The sequence below is a fragment of the Solanum tuberosum genome, unplaced genomic scaffold (assembly GCF_000226075.1).
Source record: "Solanum tuberosum cultivar DM 1-3 516 R44 unplaced genomic scaffold, SolTub_3.0 scf00281, whole genome shotgun sequence".
In the NCBI taxonomy this organism is placed as follows: Eukaryota; Viridiplantae; Streptophyta; class Magnoliopsida; order Solanales; family Solanaceae; genus Solanum; species Solanum tuberosum.
In genome coordinates this window covers 126,158-139,695 of record NW_006239206.1, presented here as the reverse complement: position 1 = coordinate 139,695, position 13,538 = coordinate 126,158, and the positions used below count along the sequence as shown (strand labels likewise).

At 31.8% G+C, this 13,538-nt stretch overlaps 2 protein-coding genes across 2 annotated transcripts; both read right to left on the bottom strand.

The window, feature by feature from the left end:
• Nucleotides 1-428: 428 nt before the first annotated feature.
• LOC102598991 (protein FIZZY-RELATED 2-like) lies at nt 429-4,806 on the bottom strand. The gene is made up of 10 exons (XM_006358785.2): nt 4,263-4,806; nt 3,991-4,113; nt 3,773-3,877; nt 2,724-2,903; nt 2,559-2,621; nt 2,270-2,464; nt 1,234-1,335; nt 1,039-1,101; nt 855-923; nt 429-770 (listed from the first exon to the last, which is right to left on the bottom strand). Exons 1-10 carry the CDS (start codon nt 4,743-4,745, stop codon nt 717-719), a joined length of 1,437 nt encoding a protein of 478 aa, XP_006358847.1. The 5' UTR covers nt 4,746-4,806; the 3' UTR covers nt 429-716.
• A 6,696-nt stretch (nt 4,807-11,502) lies between these two features.
• LOC102592054 (uncharacterized) lies at nt 11,503-12,793 on the bottom strand. The gene has a single exon (XM_006358847.2). It carries the CDS (start codon nt 12,608-12,610, stop codon nt 11,672-11,674), a length of 939 nt encoding a protein of 312 aa, XP_006358909.1. The 5' UTR covers nt 12,611-12,793; the 3' UTR covers nt 11,503-11,671.
• Between the last annotated feature and the right edge of the window lie 745 nt (nt 12,794-13,538).

Here is a 13,538-nt window from a genome sequence, read left to right as displayed (position 1 = left end):
AAAAAAAAAAAAAAAAATTTTTAATTCTTTTTACAACGATTTTTAATAAAAAAAAATAAAATTTTTTTTTAGACGAAATCGCTGCTAGGGCAGCGATTTTGCCCTTTTGGCTAAAATAAAAAGTGATGTGCCCTTTTGAAATTTTTGACCATTTTTTTTGCCCTTTAGGCTCCGGACTCCTCATATGCTTTCCTCTCCTTTAGTTTTCTCTAACTTCTTTTTCTATCTCTACTCTTTCTCTCCATAAATTAAGGGAAACTTATTTATCAATATGGTCGAGAGTCGAAATATACATAATCTATACACTAATATGGTAGCGCATACCTGCCATGCACTTCACACACATCACGAGTTACGCTCTTGCTACTAGTCCAAAGCCTTGGAGGCCGGAAAAAAAAGAGAAGATAGCAGACTTGTTTAATCATGAATTCGAGGAAAAAAGTGAACTTTTATTTACAAGGAACTGTGTTTTTTCCTTACATTAGATGTTCCTTACAAAGGAACCTCCTCTTCCACTTTCCCCATATATTACATGATGAATAGGAGATGTTAATGAGAATTAAATAACATCTCCAACTGTACATTTTGTGACATAATGAAAGAATAATTAACTCAAACAAAATTTGCATCTTTTCTTGCCGCTCCATCAAACAGAAAAATGTGATGTGTATTTCTTGATGGAATAATTTCTACGAGTGGAAAATAATTACAATTCGTCACCTGATCTGAGTTCTACCAAACGAAGATGCACCAATTTCAGTCTCGGTGTTCTGCACATGTAACATTATACACATGTAAGATGAATGTACCCAAGAAGCAACTAACAATTATCGTCCTTTAAACGTAAGGCTTACCTTTGACTTGGGAGAAGGGAAAACATTCCAGAATCGAAGTGTTTCATCTCCTGCTCCAGTGACAATTGTCTGCAGATATGATAATGGCAGTTAGAGAATTACAAGTACAAGGAAAATAAAGCTGCTGCTTGCACTTAAAAGAGTAAAATAACGAATAGACAATGAACAATTTCTGCTCGTATACCTGTCCATCTGGAGATATAGCAAGATATAAGACTCTATATGTATGACCTGTCAGAGTAGCTATCTGCATTAACAGCAACAGAATTTGTGAGCAAGCTAGTAAAAGAACAATATTTCAAAAAAAAATGAATTGTCTATCCCTATAATTTTACAGCTAAGCCAGCAGAATGCAGTCTACCACAATAGTTTGATGTACCTTAGACATTGTCGGATATCTCCAAACTATTATCTGGTTTTGAGAGTAACCATGTGTGCTGACTAATTCATTGACATTCTTCGACCACACAAGATTGCAGACCTGCCACGGGATCAACAGAGTTTGTATATCAGAAAGATTTTCAGTTGCAAATATGAAGAGTCAAAACTGCCTAGAGAGACAACAAGGGGAGGGAAGACAGTTGAGAGAGCCTTCTAATCTACCTCCTTAATTGCAAATACAAGTATTTTTGCACAATCATGTAAGTTCTCTAGTTGACAGTCATTCTTTCTCTCGCTGTCTTACTCCCTACCCCTAACTCGTACACATACATCTTCAAAGAAATTAGGTTTTCTCCTCTTACAGCCACTTCTCCAATATATTGGTGGACTGGCATTTCTGAGAGTAACAAGAGAGCAGAAATATGGAGTACAACACCCCTGGTGCCTATGATGCGCCTTTCCTCACCTAAAGCCACTTTTTATGATGCTTAAATTTTGAAAGGGCAGAAGTTATGTTTGCATGCTTTTTCCTCTCCATGTAATTGATGTTAACTTGATTGATTACTCAATCCTCAAGTTTTGATCTGAAAAGAGATGGTTACCTGCTCTACCAGTCTCCTTTTCTCCCCTCTGTTTTTCTATTCTTAACATCTTCCTTTAATAAGTTTAATTGTTCTCCTTAAGATAGAAAGTATCTAGATTTTGATAACGAAGATACAAAGTATCTATTCTGGTCAATTCAGCACATAAAGAAAAGGGAAGACCTTCACTAATTTAGCTAATGGTCCCTTTGCATTGATTCTGTTCTTCAAATGAGATGCATAAGTCTCCAGCTATTACCAAGTTGAATGAAGAATAGGGCAGGAAGACTCAACAGCAAGATTGTTTTTTCTAAGAATGTAATTAGGTAGCTAAGTACTGGCTATTAGGAATACTATCAAGACTATAATATGGTAAGATCTAATTGAATGAGCTAGAATGAACAGAGGGGAAGAAAATTGAAAAAGGAATTGGATGCTATAACAGGGGAATACCTGACTGCCAGTGTCCATGCAACTGAGATGTGTGTTAGTGGTGGTGTTCCAGAATCTAATGCATCGATCAGCTGTGCCTCCACCGGAAGCTAGAAGCCCATGGAGATGGGGGGACCATGCAATGGCCTTGACCGCAGCAGTATGCTCACAGTATTTCAGCACAGGTTGTGTTGAATGGTTGTTCCATACAAAAAGCTGGACATCAAAATTTACTTTAGGTCACCTAAAATGCAAATAATTAACCACAAAGCAACGTGAGAAACTTAAGTTGCAGAAATTAACCACATACCCGATTATCATTTCCACCTGAAGCTAATTCACGGTTATCATAAGACCATTTGAGCCCACAAACCTGCAGATAGGTAGTTTCTACTAAGAAGCAGCAAAGGGGGAAAAAGGAAGTCTGATGAAAAGAAAATGTTTTAACCAAGCGGAAGAAAGAAGGAAGTCTCACCTCTGATTTATGACCACTCAGCTTACTGACAAAATCTTCTTGAGCACGTATATCACGCTGAAGAATACTCTTGTCTCGGCTTCCTGAAGACAGCATGGATGAGCTCCACGCAAGTGCGCCAACTCGTAATCGATGACCCTCCATGGTTCTTATCCTCTTACAACGCGAGGAATCCCATAACTACATGGAAGGATGTTCAAATAAGTTAAAATCTATTACTAAAATGTCCTATCATCTTCAACTAATCTATGGTTTGTTAACTTAATTGATTTTTAACTCAATTCTTGTGCATGCATTTTAGAGAACTTGAGTTCCAAGCAATGATTTGTAGAATTAGAGATCCAATTTATGAAGTGGAAAAAGAATTCACATGACCAACTTTAACTAGTTAACGACTGTGGCATGGTAGCTCTTGTTGTTAGAGATCCAAATTTTCAGATTTAGGAAGCTCTAATATGAAAAACCAAAAAAGACAAGGAAATGGAACCACCATAGTATGTCTGGTACTACACATATGCTGGCATACCATCCCTTAAACCTCATGTCAAGTATTACTTCAGATTATTGTGAAGCTACTTAAAAAACAAATCAATTTTCAGATTGAAATTTACGTTGAGTTGTAAAGTTCCTTGGTAATTGGACCGTGACCACCACAAGCAATGGTATGTCGACTTCAAAGAGAATGCCTTAAAAGGATTCTCATTGATATGGAAGTCCCAGAAATTGCAAAGAGAAAGGTCCTCTGCATATTATCCCCATGCTGCTTCTTCCTCATTAGGTAAGAATAGATCAGGTGGTCTAAATATATTAATATAATGGAGGCAAATGCAGAAAGAAAGTTTGGTTAGTTTCGTGAAGACATCTCTTTTGCATTTGACAATAGTACTAGTTCTTGCATATGCACTTTCCTCCTAACATACCCTATGTTTTTGACACAAGGACGTATTACATTTAACCTAATGAGGGGTGATCATATGTCTTTCACAGATGCATACAGTTTCCTTTAAGATAAGCATTAGAATGTAGGTAATGCAATTTGCAAATCTCACCTGGACTTTGCCATTACTTGTTCCAACAGCAAGATGCGTACCCCGTTGTGCCCAACCAACTGAACTAACACTATCATCAATTCCTAGGTCACACAACTTCACTACCTGCACATAGCATTCCAGTAGAATGAAATGATCTATACTTCAATATCTACGATCGACGAAGAGTCACCCAAATTCACTCCAATACAGAAAACTATCAAAACCAATAAACTCACCTTGCTACTAGATGCATGCCATAGATACACACAGCTCCCTAGCCCCACAGCTAACACATTATGCGAAGACCAGTCCACAAGGTTCAAGTAAAAATCATCTTGCAATGCCGGTGCATCCAACACCTAATCAAAACCAAACAAGCAGTTCAAAAATCACCTTAAGTACACTAGAAAAACCCAATTTTGAGTTCCCACAGTAAAACCATCACAACAACAATTACATTGAGTGTTGAATAAGCAAAGTCAAGATCAAACCCAGATGAGAAAAATACCTTAAAAGGCGATCTTGGAACTTTCCGGTTTGCTTTAACCGGGCTAGGACTAAAGCCCGGAAGCTGATCATCAAACCCAAACGGCGACAATGACTGCAAAGACTGCCGGGTTTCCGTCTTATACCGAAAAATATTACAATTGGGTCTACAAATCTGCAAATTTCTTGCATTTAAACCCGACGACTTATCCGGTGTCACCGGAGGCACCACCGATCCACAATCTGTTCCAAACAGAGCTGAACGAAGCAGTGCAGTATAGGCATTGGTGGAATCCTCAGATGAAGATGATTGTGGAGGTAAAGGAAGGTCAAAAAGAGCAAAATTAGACGAAGATCTACTCGGAATGAAACGATCACTGTAGATTGTTCTAGAAGGTGAAGGATGATATGAATTGAAACCCGGAATTAACTGATTTGTTCTTGATGGGGTTTTTGGATTTAGATCAGATGATGAAGAAAGTGGATTTACAGAAGAATTTTCCATAGTAGATCGAAGAAGAAAGAAGGAAGAAGGAAGAAGAAACAAAGAAGAAAGAACAAAGATGAAGAGATCTAAAGGTTAAGAAAATTTATGGGAAAAAAATAAATTATTTTTAATTTTTTGTTTTATTTGAGGATTATTTTTTTAATATTAATATTACTATGTAGTAAAAATTTCCCGGGAAAATTACTAACTGAAGAAAAAGATTTGCGGGAAAATTGAGATGGGTTTTATTTGTGTTACTAAAATTAGGAAAGTGATTGTTATAATGGGAAACGGTGTCGTACTGTAGAGTGTAAGGGACCTTTTTTATTTCCTAAAATAATAGATTAGGAAATTGGTAGAAACTTATCTGATATTTATTATTTACGTCAAATCAACAAATATATACGAGTAAGTAAAGATGTATATATTCGCTTTATTAAGTTGGTTGGATAGCATCACCTAACATGAATAAGATTTATCATGTATTGAGTGTTGTTATCATCAACATAGATGAAGAAAATTGTCAAGTGTTTTCTTTTATTGAAAATTAAATTTGTGATTTCATGATGCATCATAATCAACGTTATTGATCATAAGGCCACATACTCTTGGGTGTTGTATTGAGTGTTGTTGGTGGGTGTCAAAATAGACATGCTAGGTTAAAATTTGGTAAGTCAAAATGAATTGAGTTGATATATCACAGGTAGTTAACATGTCAAAAGATTATTTGGGATGCGATTCGTTAGATCAAGATGGACTTAATAATTATAAAATCATTGATAATTTTTTATTTATTTATTATTATTATAACTAAATATAACGTATTAGTTTATTAAATAAAAAAACATTTTCTTCAAGTTGATTTGACAAGACTTGTCATTGAATTTAAGAAACATATTTACATCAATTTTTGGATGATTGAAATTAGATGAATTAAAATGAATTAAGTTATAATAAATAAAAAAATATTCTCAAATAAACAATGATCTTTCTACGTTCATAAAATAGTAATAATATCTCTATACATCTTACCTTCTCTGAATCTGAAAATTTACTGATAAGTTATTATGAAATTTTACTGATATGTTATTGTTGTTGAATAAAAAGTGTAATACTTTTTTGGATGAATGAAGCATTTTTTTCTTTCTATTTCTAATTTTCTATAATTGGATGTTTGTTTTTGTAGAACATGAAAACGGCAAAACAAAACAGCCAGCTGTCTTGACAAGAACAAAAAGTTCCTTGCTCATTCAATTAATGCTATAGTCACTTTATTTAAAATTATTTATTGTGATTTTTAAAAATATTTATTTTAAATTATATATGATAATAAAAGTTCATAATAAAATTAATTATTATTTTTATTTCGTCCTTAATAGTAATTGTTTTTAAAGACAATATCTTAATTATAGGTGATGTTATGATCGTTTAAATATCAATAAACGGTAAAATAATTTTAAATAACTCTCCTAGTTAATTTAATATGTTTAAAAATGTATGTAAAACAAAATTAAGATTAGATAATTTAAGACGGAGGGAATATATTATAATGCCAAAACAGTTTAACTTCCTAAAATGTAATTTGATTTTAGTATGTATGCTGATTTAGTTAAGAAAAAATCAAAGATATTAAATGGGAAAAAAGTCTGAAATATCTTCGAACTTTGATCGAAATTGCTGCAACAATACCGAACTTTGGAAATGACCTTTTACCCCTGCACAATTTAATAGTGTATTTTAAAGGTATATATGTGTACACATGGACATCATAAATATTGCATCATTATAAATAGTAACGTGTCCACGTGTGCACATATATACCTTTAAAATACACTATTAAATAGTGCAGGGGTAAAAGGTCCTCCATAAAGTTTGGTATCGTAACAACAATTTCGACCAAAGTTAAAATATTTTTCAGACCCTTTTCCCATATTAAATTTGATGGGGTAAATGGTAAATGCGTTTGTTTTTAATTTTTGATAGATTATTTTAAGTGAGTAAATTATGCGCGATAATTCTATTTGTTCTTTGTATGAGCTTGTTAATTATCACAAAAGAATGATTAGTATGATTAATATTTTAAACCTACTACATTCCTAATTAGTAGGTATAATTTTATTGAAGCAAAGGAAGGATCAAGACAAGAGTTTCCAAAGTAATCGAGTGGAGTTCGTGGGGGAGTCAAAAATTTTATTAAGGGATTTAAAAATACGAAGAAGTAAACATATAAAGAAGTTAAAAGGATTTGACATTTATCATATAATCATAAAAGTAATTTTAATTTTAAATATACACTTGAATCCAGGGTCACTCAAAAAACAACCTCTCTACCTTTTCATATAGGTATAAGATCTGCATACATTCTACCCTTTTCAAAACTCACTTGTGGAATTACACTAAGTATATTATTGTTGTTGTTGTAATCATAAAATATACAATATAATTTTCTGATGAAAGGGGTCTGTATGAACCCCTCTACTTCCACTTGGTTCCTTCTATTGGTGGAGATCAGATGACGATATACATAAATTTATCTGCTCTCCGTGTTTACACCAAACAAACGAATACATGGTATATATCTCGTATACACTCAGAGTTTGATTTGATATACATATCAAATGTGATTAAAATTTGTGTTTAGTCTACGCAATGAAGTTATAATTTCAAATCTCAATTTTTCCAAAATATAAAATTTGAAATTTCCATCTAATTTCAACTTCAACCCATTCTGATTTTAAAACATTATTCTATATAACACGTCGAAACAGACCCTAAGTATTTTATTGGTAGAAATTGTAAGTAAATTAGATCCTTTAACTTCATTTTTCTTGGTGGGGAGAGAATCATTAATTTGAGTTGATTCTTCAAAGTGATTATTGGTTGGTTGATATTTCAGAAATTAAATTTTGGTAAGAGACAAGTTGTTAATGAAATAAATTGATACTCCATAGTAGTTGGCATAATAATACTATTAGATTAATTGAGGAATCTTTCAAAGGGTTAATAGAAAAGACAAATAATAAAGGAAAAATGGTCTGAAAAATACTTTAACTTTGACCGAAATTGCTGTTACGATACCTTTTACCCCCTGTATTATTTAATAAGTTAATTAAATAATCGATTAAATTTATTTGATTTGTTTTATAGAAACTCCGATCCGAACTAATTTATGACCTACTCTACTCTTAGGTTCAAATTTCAAAAAAAAAAAAGATAGTAGGTAATATCTCTCAATTTGTCGAAGCCAGCCTCATAAAATCAAACGAAATGGATATAAATTGACTTGAACATCACGATTAAAAAAGAAAATTATGGAAAATATTGTACACCACCGATGCATATATAGATATTTAAACTCACTATACCATATAATTAATAGCATGACCAAAACTACATATATTTATTATTGGGAAAAGGATTTGAAAAATACTTCAACTTTGGCCGAAATTGCTGTTAGCCTGTTACGATATCAAACTTTATGGAGGACCTTTCACCCCCTACACTATTTAATAGTGTATTTTAAAGGTATATATGTGCTTACGTGGACATCATAAATATTGCATCATTTTAAATAGTAATGTGTCCATGTGGACACATATATACCTTTAAAATACACTATTAAATAGTGTAGGGGGTGAAAGGTCCTCCATAAAGTTTGATATCGTAACAGGCTAACAGCAATTTCGGCCAAAGTTGAAGTATTTTTCAAATCCTTTTCCCAATAATAAATATATGTAGTTTTGGTCATGCTATTAATTATATGGTATAGTGAGTTTAAATATCTATATATGCATCGGTGGTGTACAATATTTTCCATAATTTTCTTTTTTAATCGTGATGTTCAAGTCAATTTATATCCATTTCGTTTGATTTTATGAGGCTGGCTTCGACAAATTGAGAGATATTACCTACTATCTTTTTTTTTTTTGAAATTTGAACCTAAGAGTAGAGTAGGTCATAAATTAGTTCGGATCGGAGTTTCTATAAAACAAATCAAATAAATTTAATCGATTATTTAATTATTGAAATCAAACCAAACAAATTTAATTGTTTTTTCATCACTTCAATTTATGTCAATTTTGTGGTTTGTTCATTTTTTTTATTATAAAAAAACACTCCAACCTCTAGTCCATATTAAGTAAATTGTTGAGGTATGTGACACCCCTTGAGAAAAATATTTAAGAATATAAATTTTGATTATTTTCAAACTAATCTCCAAGAAAATGTAAGGTTTACTAAATAAAGGGTAAATAATGGGGAAAATTTCAAAAACGTTTACATCGTCCAAAAATTTATCATCTCCAAGGAACATTATAAAATTTATGTGAAAAGTTAAAGATATACAAAGATATAGATGCTCATTGAATTAGATAATATTGAAAAATTTATAACTACTGAAAGATAAGTTGTTTGAACATGAAATAAATTCTAGAAATTATCAACATAAAATTACAAGTCAAACAAGAAAGTAAAGGCAAAAACTTAAATTACAAACTAGGAGTGCACAAAAATTAATATGTACAATAGTATTTTTTAAAATTGGTATTTATAGATTTAATTTGATTTTTATTTTATTTCTAAAATCAAAGCCAAACCAAAATTTATCATTTTTAAAATTAAAAACCAAAAAAAAAAAGAATTGACAATATTTTCTCTTTGGTTTGATTCAATTTTTCGTGGACACCCTAACCTAAAATGTGCTTAAAAGCGATTTCAGATAATTGAAATGTAAATTATCGTGGATGGTCATTCTTTAATGTTCTTCAATCATTTCTAAACATATACAGGATTGAAATCCGAAAATCGCACAAAATAATTTCTCAAAAATTGACTTAAAATAAAGAGGGAAATATAACATTTTTTGTAGTGGTAAATAACTTTACAAAGACATCTCCTTTTATAGGCAAGCTAGGTTACAAAATTAAAAACCATTACATATTTTTATAAAAATAAAGAGTCTAGACATTTTTTGGTTTTAGATTTTTAAATTAGGTCTTAAGTGTAGGGGTGAGACAAATAGGCCCATTTTGTTTTGTTAGCAATTTCTCATATCCGTGAAGTCACACCTTTTTATATTAGTTTTTTACAAGTTTAATAAAAAACAATTCAATAAAAAGAGAAAAAAAAAGTTTAGGGATTTTTCTTTTTCATATAAGACAAAGAAGTAAAGGAGGAAAGAGTATTAACAAAAAAAAAAATTACAACAAGAGGACCTACAAGGATTAATAGAGCGAAAAAGACAATTTCTTTATTCTTTGATTTATTACACAAGATTTAATGATACCCCCCTCCCCCCGCCCTTTTTTCCCCCAAAAAGTAAATAAATAAAAAATTCCAGCAAAAAATATAAACAATTTCTTCCACCTTATCAATAATAATAACAATAACATATTCAGTGTATTCTCATAGTATAAGGTCTGAAGAAGGTAAAATACACGCATACCTTATTTTTACGTCAGATACATTCCTTCCATTTTATCAAATCAGTCATAGCTATTACTACATTCCATAGTGTATTTTCATAGAGTGAGGTCTGAAGAAGGTAGAATATACGCCTATCTTATTTTTACATCAGATACATTCATTCCATTTTATCAAATCAGTCATAACTAATACTACATTCCATAGTGTATTCTCATAGAGTGAGGTTTGAAAAAGGTAGAATTCACACATATCTTACTTTTATGTCAAATGTATTCCTTCCATTTTATCGAATCAATCATAGCTACATTCTAGAAAATTATATATACACTACAAAAGTACAAAATAAAAGCTAATAAAGAGACTCACAATTTTATAGAAATGCATTACTATGCTATTATCTATTTTCTTACAAATATATGACTCTCAATTGTCAAACATGTACAATTTTTATATGTTTATCACACAATGTTTCATGATTGCTTAGCATGCCATGCCTTCTTTCTAAAGTTTTTGTCGACTCAAAGTAACACGCCTTTAAGCTTTCATTATTTCTACTGTTTTTTCCCCATTATTATGGTACATCATTTCAATTACACAGTCTAAAAAGTCAAAAGCCCACATAGAAGTGTCTTTTTATTTTGCATTTTGTGTGAATTTCAACTTCTATGTCCAACTTTCACATCATCTATAATAATAGAAAATATCTATATAATATAAATCGAATCAAATTCAAAACAAGAAGCAGAAAAGAACTCGTGGATCAAAGGTCATTAATTTCTCTACAAGCCTAACATGTTTAAGTATTTACATGCTACACCCAAGTATTCAAAGGATCAAGAACAAAATATCTCAAAATTTGAAGCATTTCCGAGCAAAAGATTATTTGTTTGTGTTGTGAAATTTAAATTTATTATTCAAGATAAAGATTCAAGATCAAGCTATTCAAGTCCTTGGATCACAATCAAGCTCTAGTTCAACATAATTTATATTCTTATTTGGAAGAATCAAATAAATACCATAAAAATTATATTACTCATTATTCTTGAAATAAAATACTACATTTTGTTACAAAAAGAAATGGTTAATATAATCAATCTAGAAGATCAAGTAAATTACCCATCTTAACAAGTAAAACCACACTACAACAACAATATATCCCGTGAAATCCACCAAATGAGGTCTGAAAATGATAGAGTGTACAATAAACAGACCTTACCACTACCTCGTAGAGGTAGAAAAACTATTTCTAAAAGATTACCAGAAGTAAAACTACACTGACAATGAAAAAAAAAGTAAAATCACAACTAAAATGTAGACAAATTATAACAAAGAGCAAAAGAATTCCCAAAAAAAAAAGGTTCAATTTAGCAGAACAGATACAACAAATTAATTGTCAGCATTTTAACCTATTTCCCTAGCCTAAAACATTTAAATTCTATCAATACATAAAACTTCAAAAACATTTTCATCTTACAAAAAGAATAATAATCCACAAAAAATAATAATAATAATAATTTTTTTTAAGAAGTATTATGATGACTATACTCATGTTCAATAGTTGGAACAGTCCTAGTACCTGCTGCAATTGGTGCTCTAACATGTCCAACCATTGAAACTTGCAAAGCTTCTTCTTCATATGCTCTTCTTACCAATTCCTCCATCCTTGCTTTCTTCTTCACCTTCGCGAATATTGCTATTAATAATAAACCTAATAGAAACGCGCCCAATGCAGCTCCAATCGAGCTCCCAATAGCTAGTTTCCACTTACTTTCGCGCTTATTTTTCAAAGGTATCAAAGGCGACTCAATAACCAAACCAAAATGCCCCTGTTTTGAAGCAGAGCAAACATTTTGTGACACTTGTTTTGTTAGTATCACCTTTCCATCGCGCTCAAAGCTAGCACATAATGGTATGATCCCAGGGGTCGAATTTACTACTCTTGTAGTGTTGCTAAAATCAATAGTGATCGGAGATTTATCAGATAGAAATTTCAGTTCAAATGGAATATTAGACGATGTCACAATGTCATCACCAGCATTGTATACTAATAGTGCTAAAACAGGGGAAACAAGTTGATAACCTGATAATTCATAGTTATCATAGTAAATTGAAGACCAATTAGATCCAAGATTTTGTCGAATGATAAGTACTCTTTCAGCACAATGTTGAATACTTACCCCAATTGGCAATGAGAATTCTTTGATTTTTGCACCATATCTTGCTAGACTACCACAACGATACCTTATTGAATCGACTTTGATGCCTGATAGATTGGATGGTAACTGTATGGGGTATAATTTCGCGGTTTTGAACTTCTTTGTGTTGTAATAACGGAATGTATTATCTCGTAGGACTAGATCAAGAAGTCGCGATGATTTTATACCTTGTGCTTGAGTTGTAAGAGTCGCGGTGAATGCCAATGAAAGTAATGTCAGAGTAAGATAAAGAAGTGAGCCCATTTGAAGAAGGAATTGCCTAATTGAGTGTAGATTGTTGAGTTCTTTCCAGGATTGATCATCAAAAGGCTATTTTTTTTTGGCAAAAATGGAGATAATTGGAGAAAAGAGGGAAGTATTATTATGTGAATTGTGAAGTTTGTGTTATGTAACATGTTTTTTAAGGCAATATAAGTCTATTGTAATGTTTTTTTCCCCAACTTTGTTAGGGGTAGACTATAGGGGGACATAATCTTGAAATAAAGTTTCTATTTTTTTTAAAAAAAAGTATACTTTGTGGTGAAGTCTTGACCAACTTTATTAGTGAATCTTCTTTGTTTCAAACTTTTTGAGGGAAAATGAGCTGTTATACTTTGGCATGTAAATTTGAAAGTAATGCAACTTTTAAATGGGATCGAAATTAATTATGTTGATTGGATCTTGCATCAATGTAATCACACCTAATGCCATCATTTAAGGATTTGGCAGAGTTAGAACTTGAAGTTTATGAGTTTGAGATTCTAATTTTTCAAAGTTTCTGGTTCAAAATTACTCATATTCAATGAATTTCTTAATACAAAATAAGATTTGAATTGAAGATACCAGGTTCAACCAATGAGCTAGCTCGACCCCTTGACGAGTGAGCATAATAATATTTTTGAAGATTTCAAGCAATGGAGGATGATGAAGCTAAAATATCATGTATTTATTTAAGGATCCGACATGGATGCTACAATATTTGTTGTAGAATCTAAGCAACATGGCGAAAGTTACAATATTATGTACAGTTTCGGACGAGTTCAATAGTTTTTGCTTAGTGTCGGATTTGTATTTAATATATATAAGTATATTCACGAACTTAATAACTATAAACTTCAAATTCTGACTCTACTTCTGACAGATAAATATAAGTGAGAGGTTGGGGGGGGGGGGGGGGGGTGGGGGCAGGGGA

Excerpts from the sequence above, each read along its gene's own strand:
- LOC102598991 (XM_006358785.2), bottom strand. The coding sequence starts at position 4,745 with ATGGAAAATTCTTCTGTAAATCCACTTTCTTCATCATCTGATCTAAAT. Across the intron at positions 4,114-4,262 it reads TTCCAAGATCGCCTTTTAAG|GTGTTGGATGCACCGGCATT; the intron begins GTATTTTTCTCA and ends GGTTTTGATTAG. Across the intron at positions 1,102-1,233 it reads GATATCCGACAATGTCTAAG|ATAGCTACTCTGACAGGTCA; the intron begins GTACATCAAACT and ends CTGTTAATGCAG.
- LOC102592054 (XM_006358847.2), bottom strand. The coding sequence starts at position 12,610 with ATGGGCTCACTTCTTTATCTTACTCTGACATTACTTTCATTGGCATTC.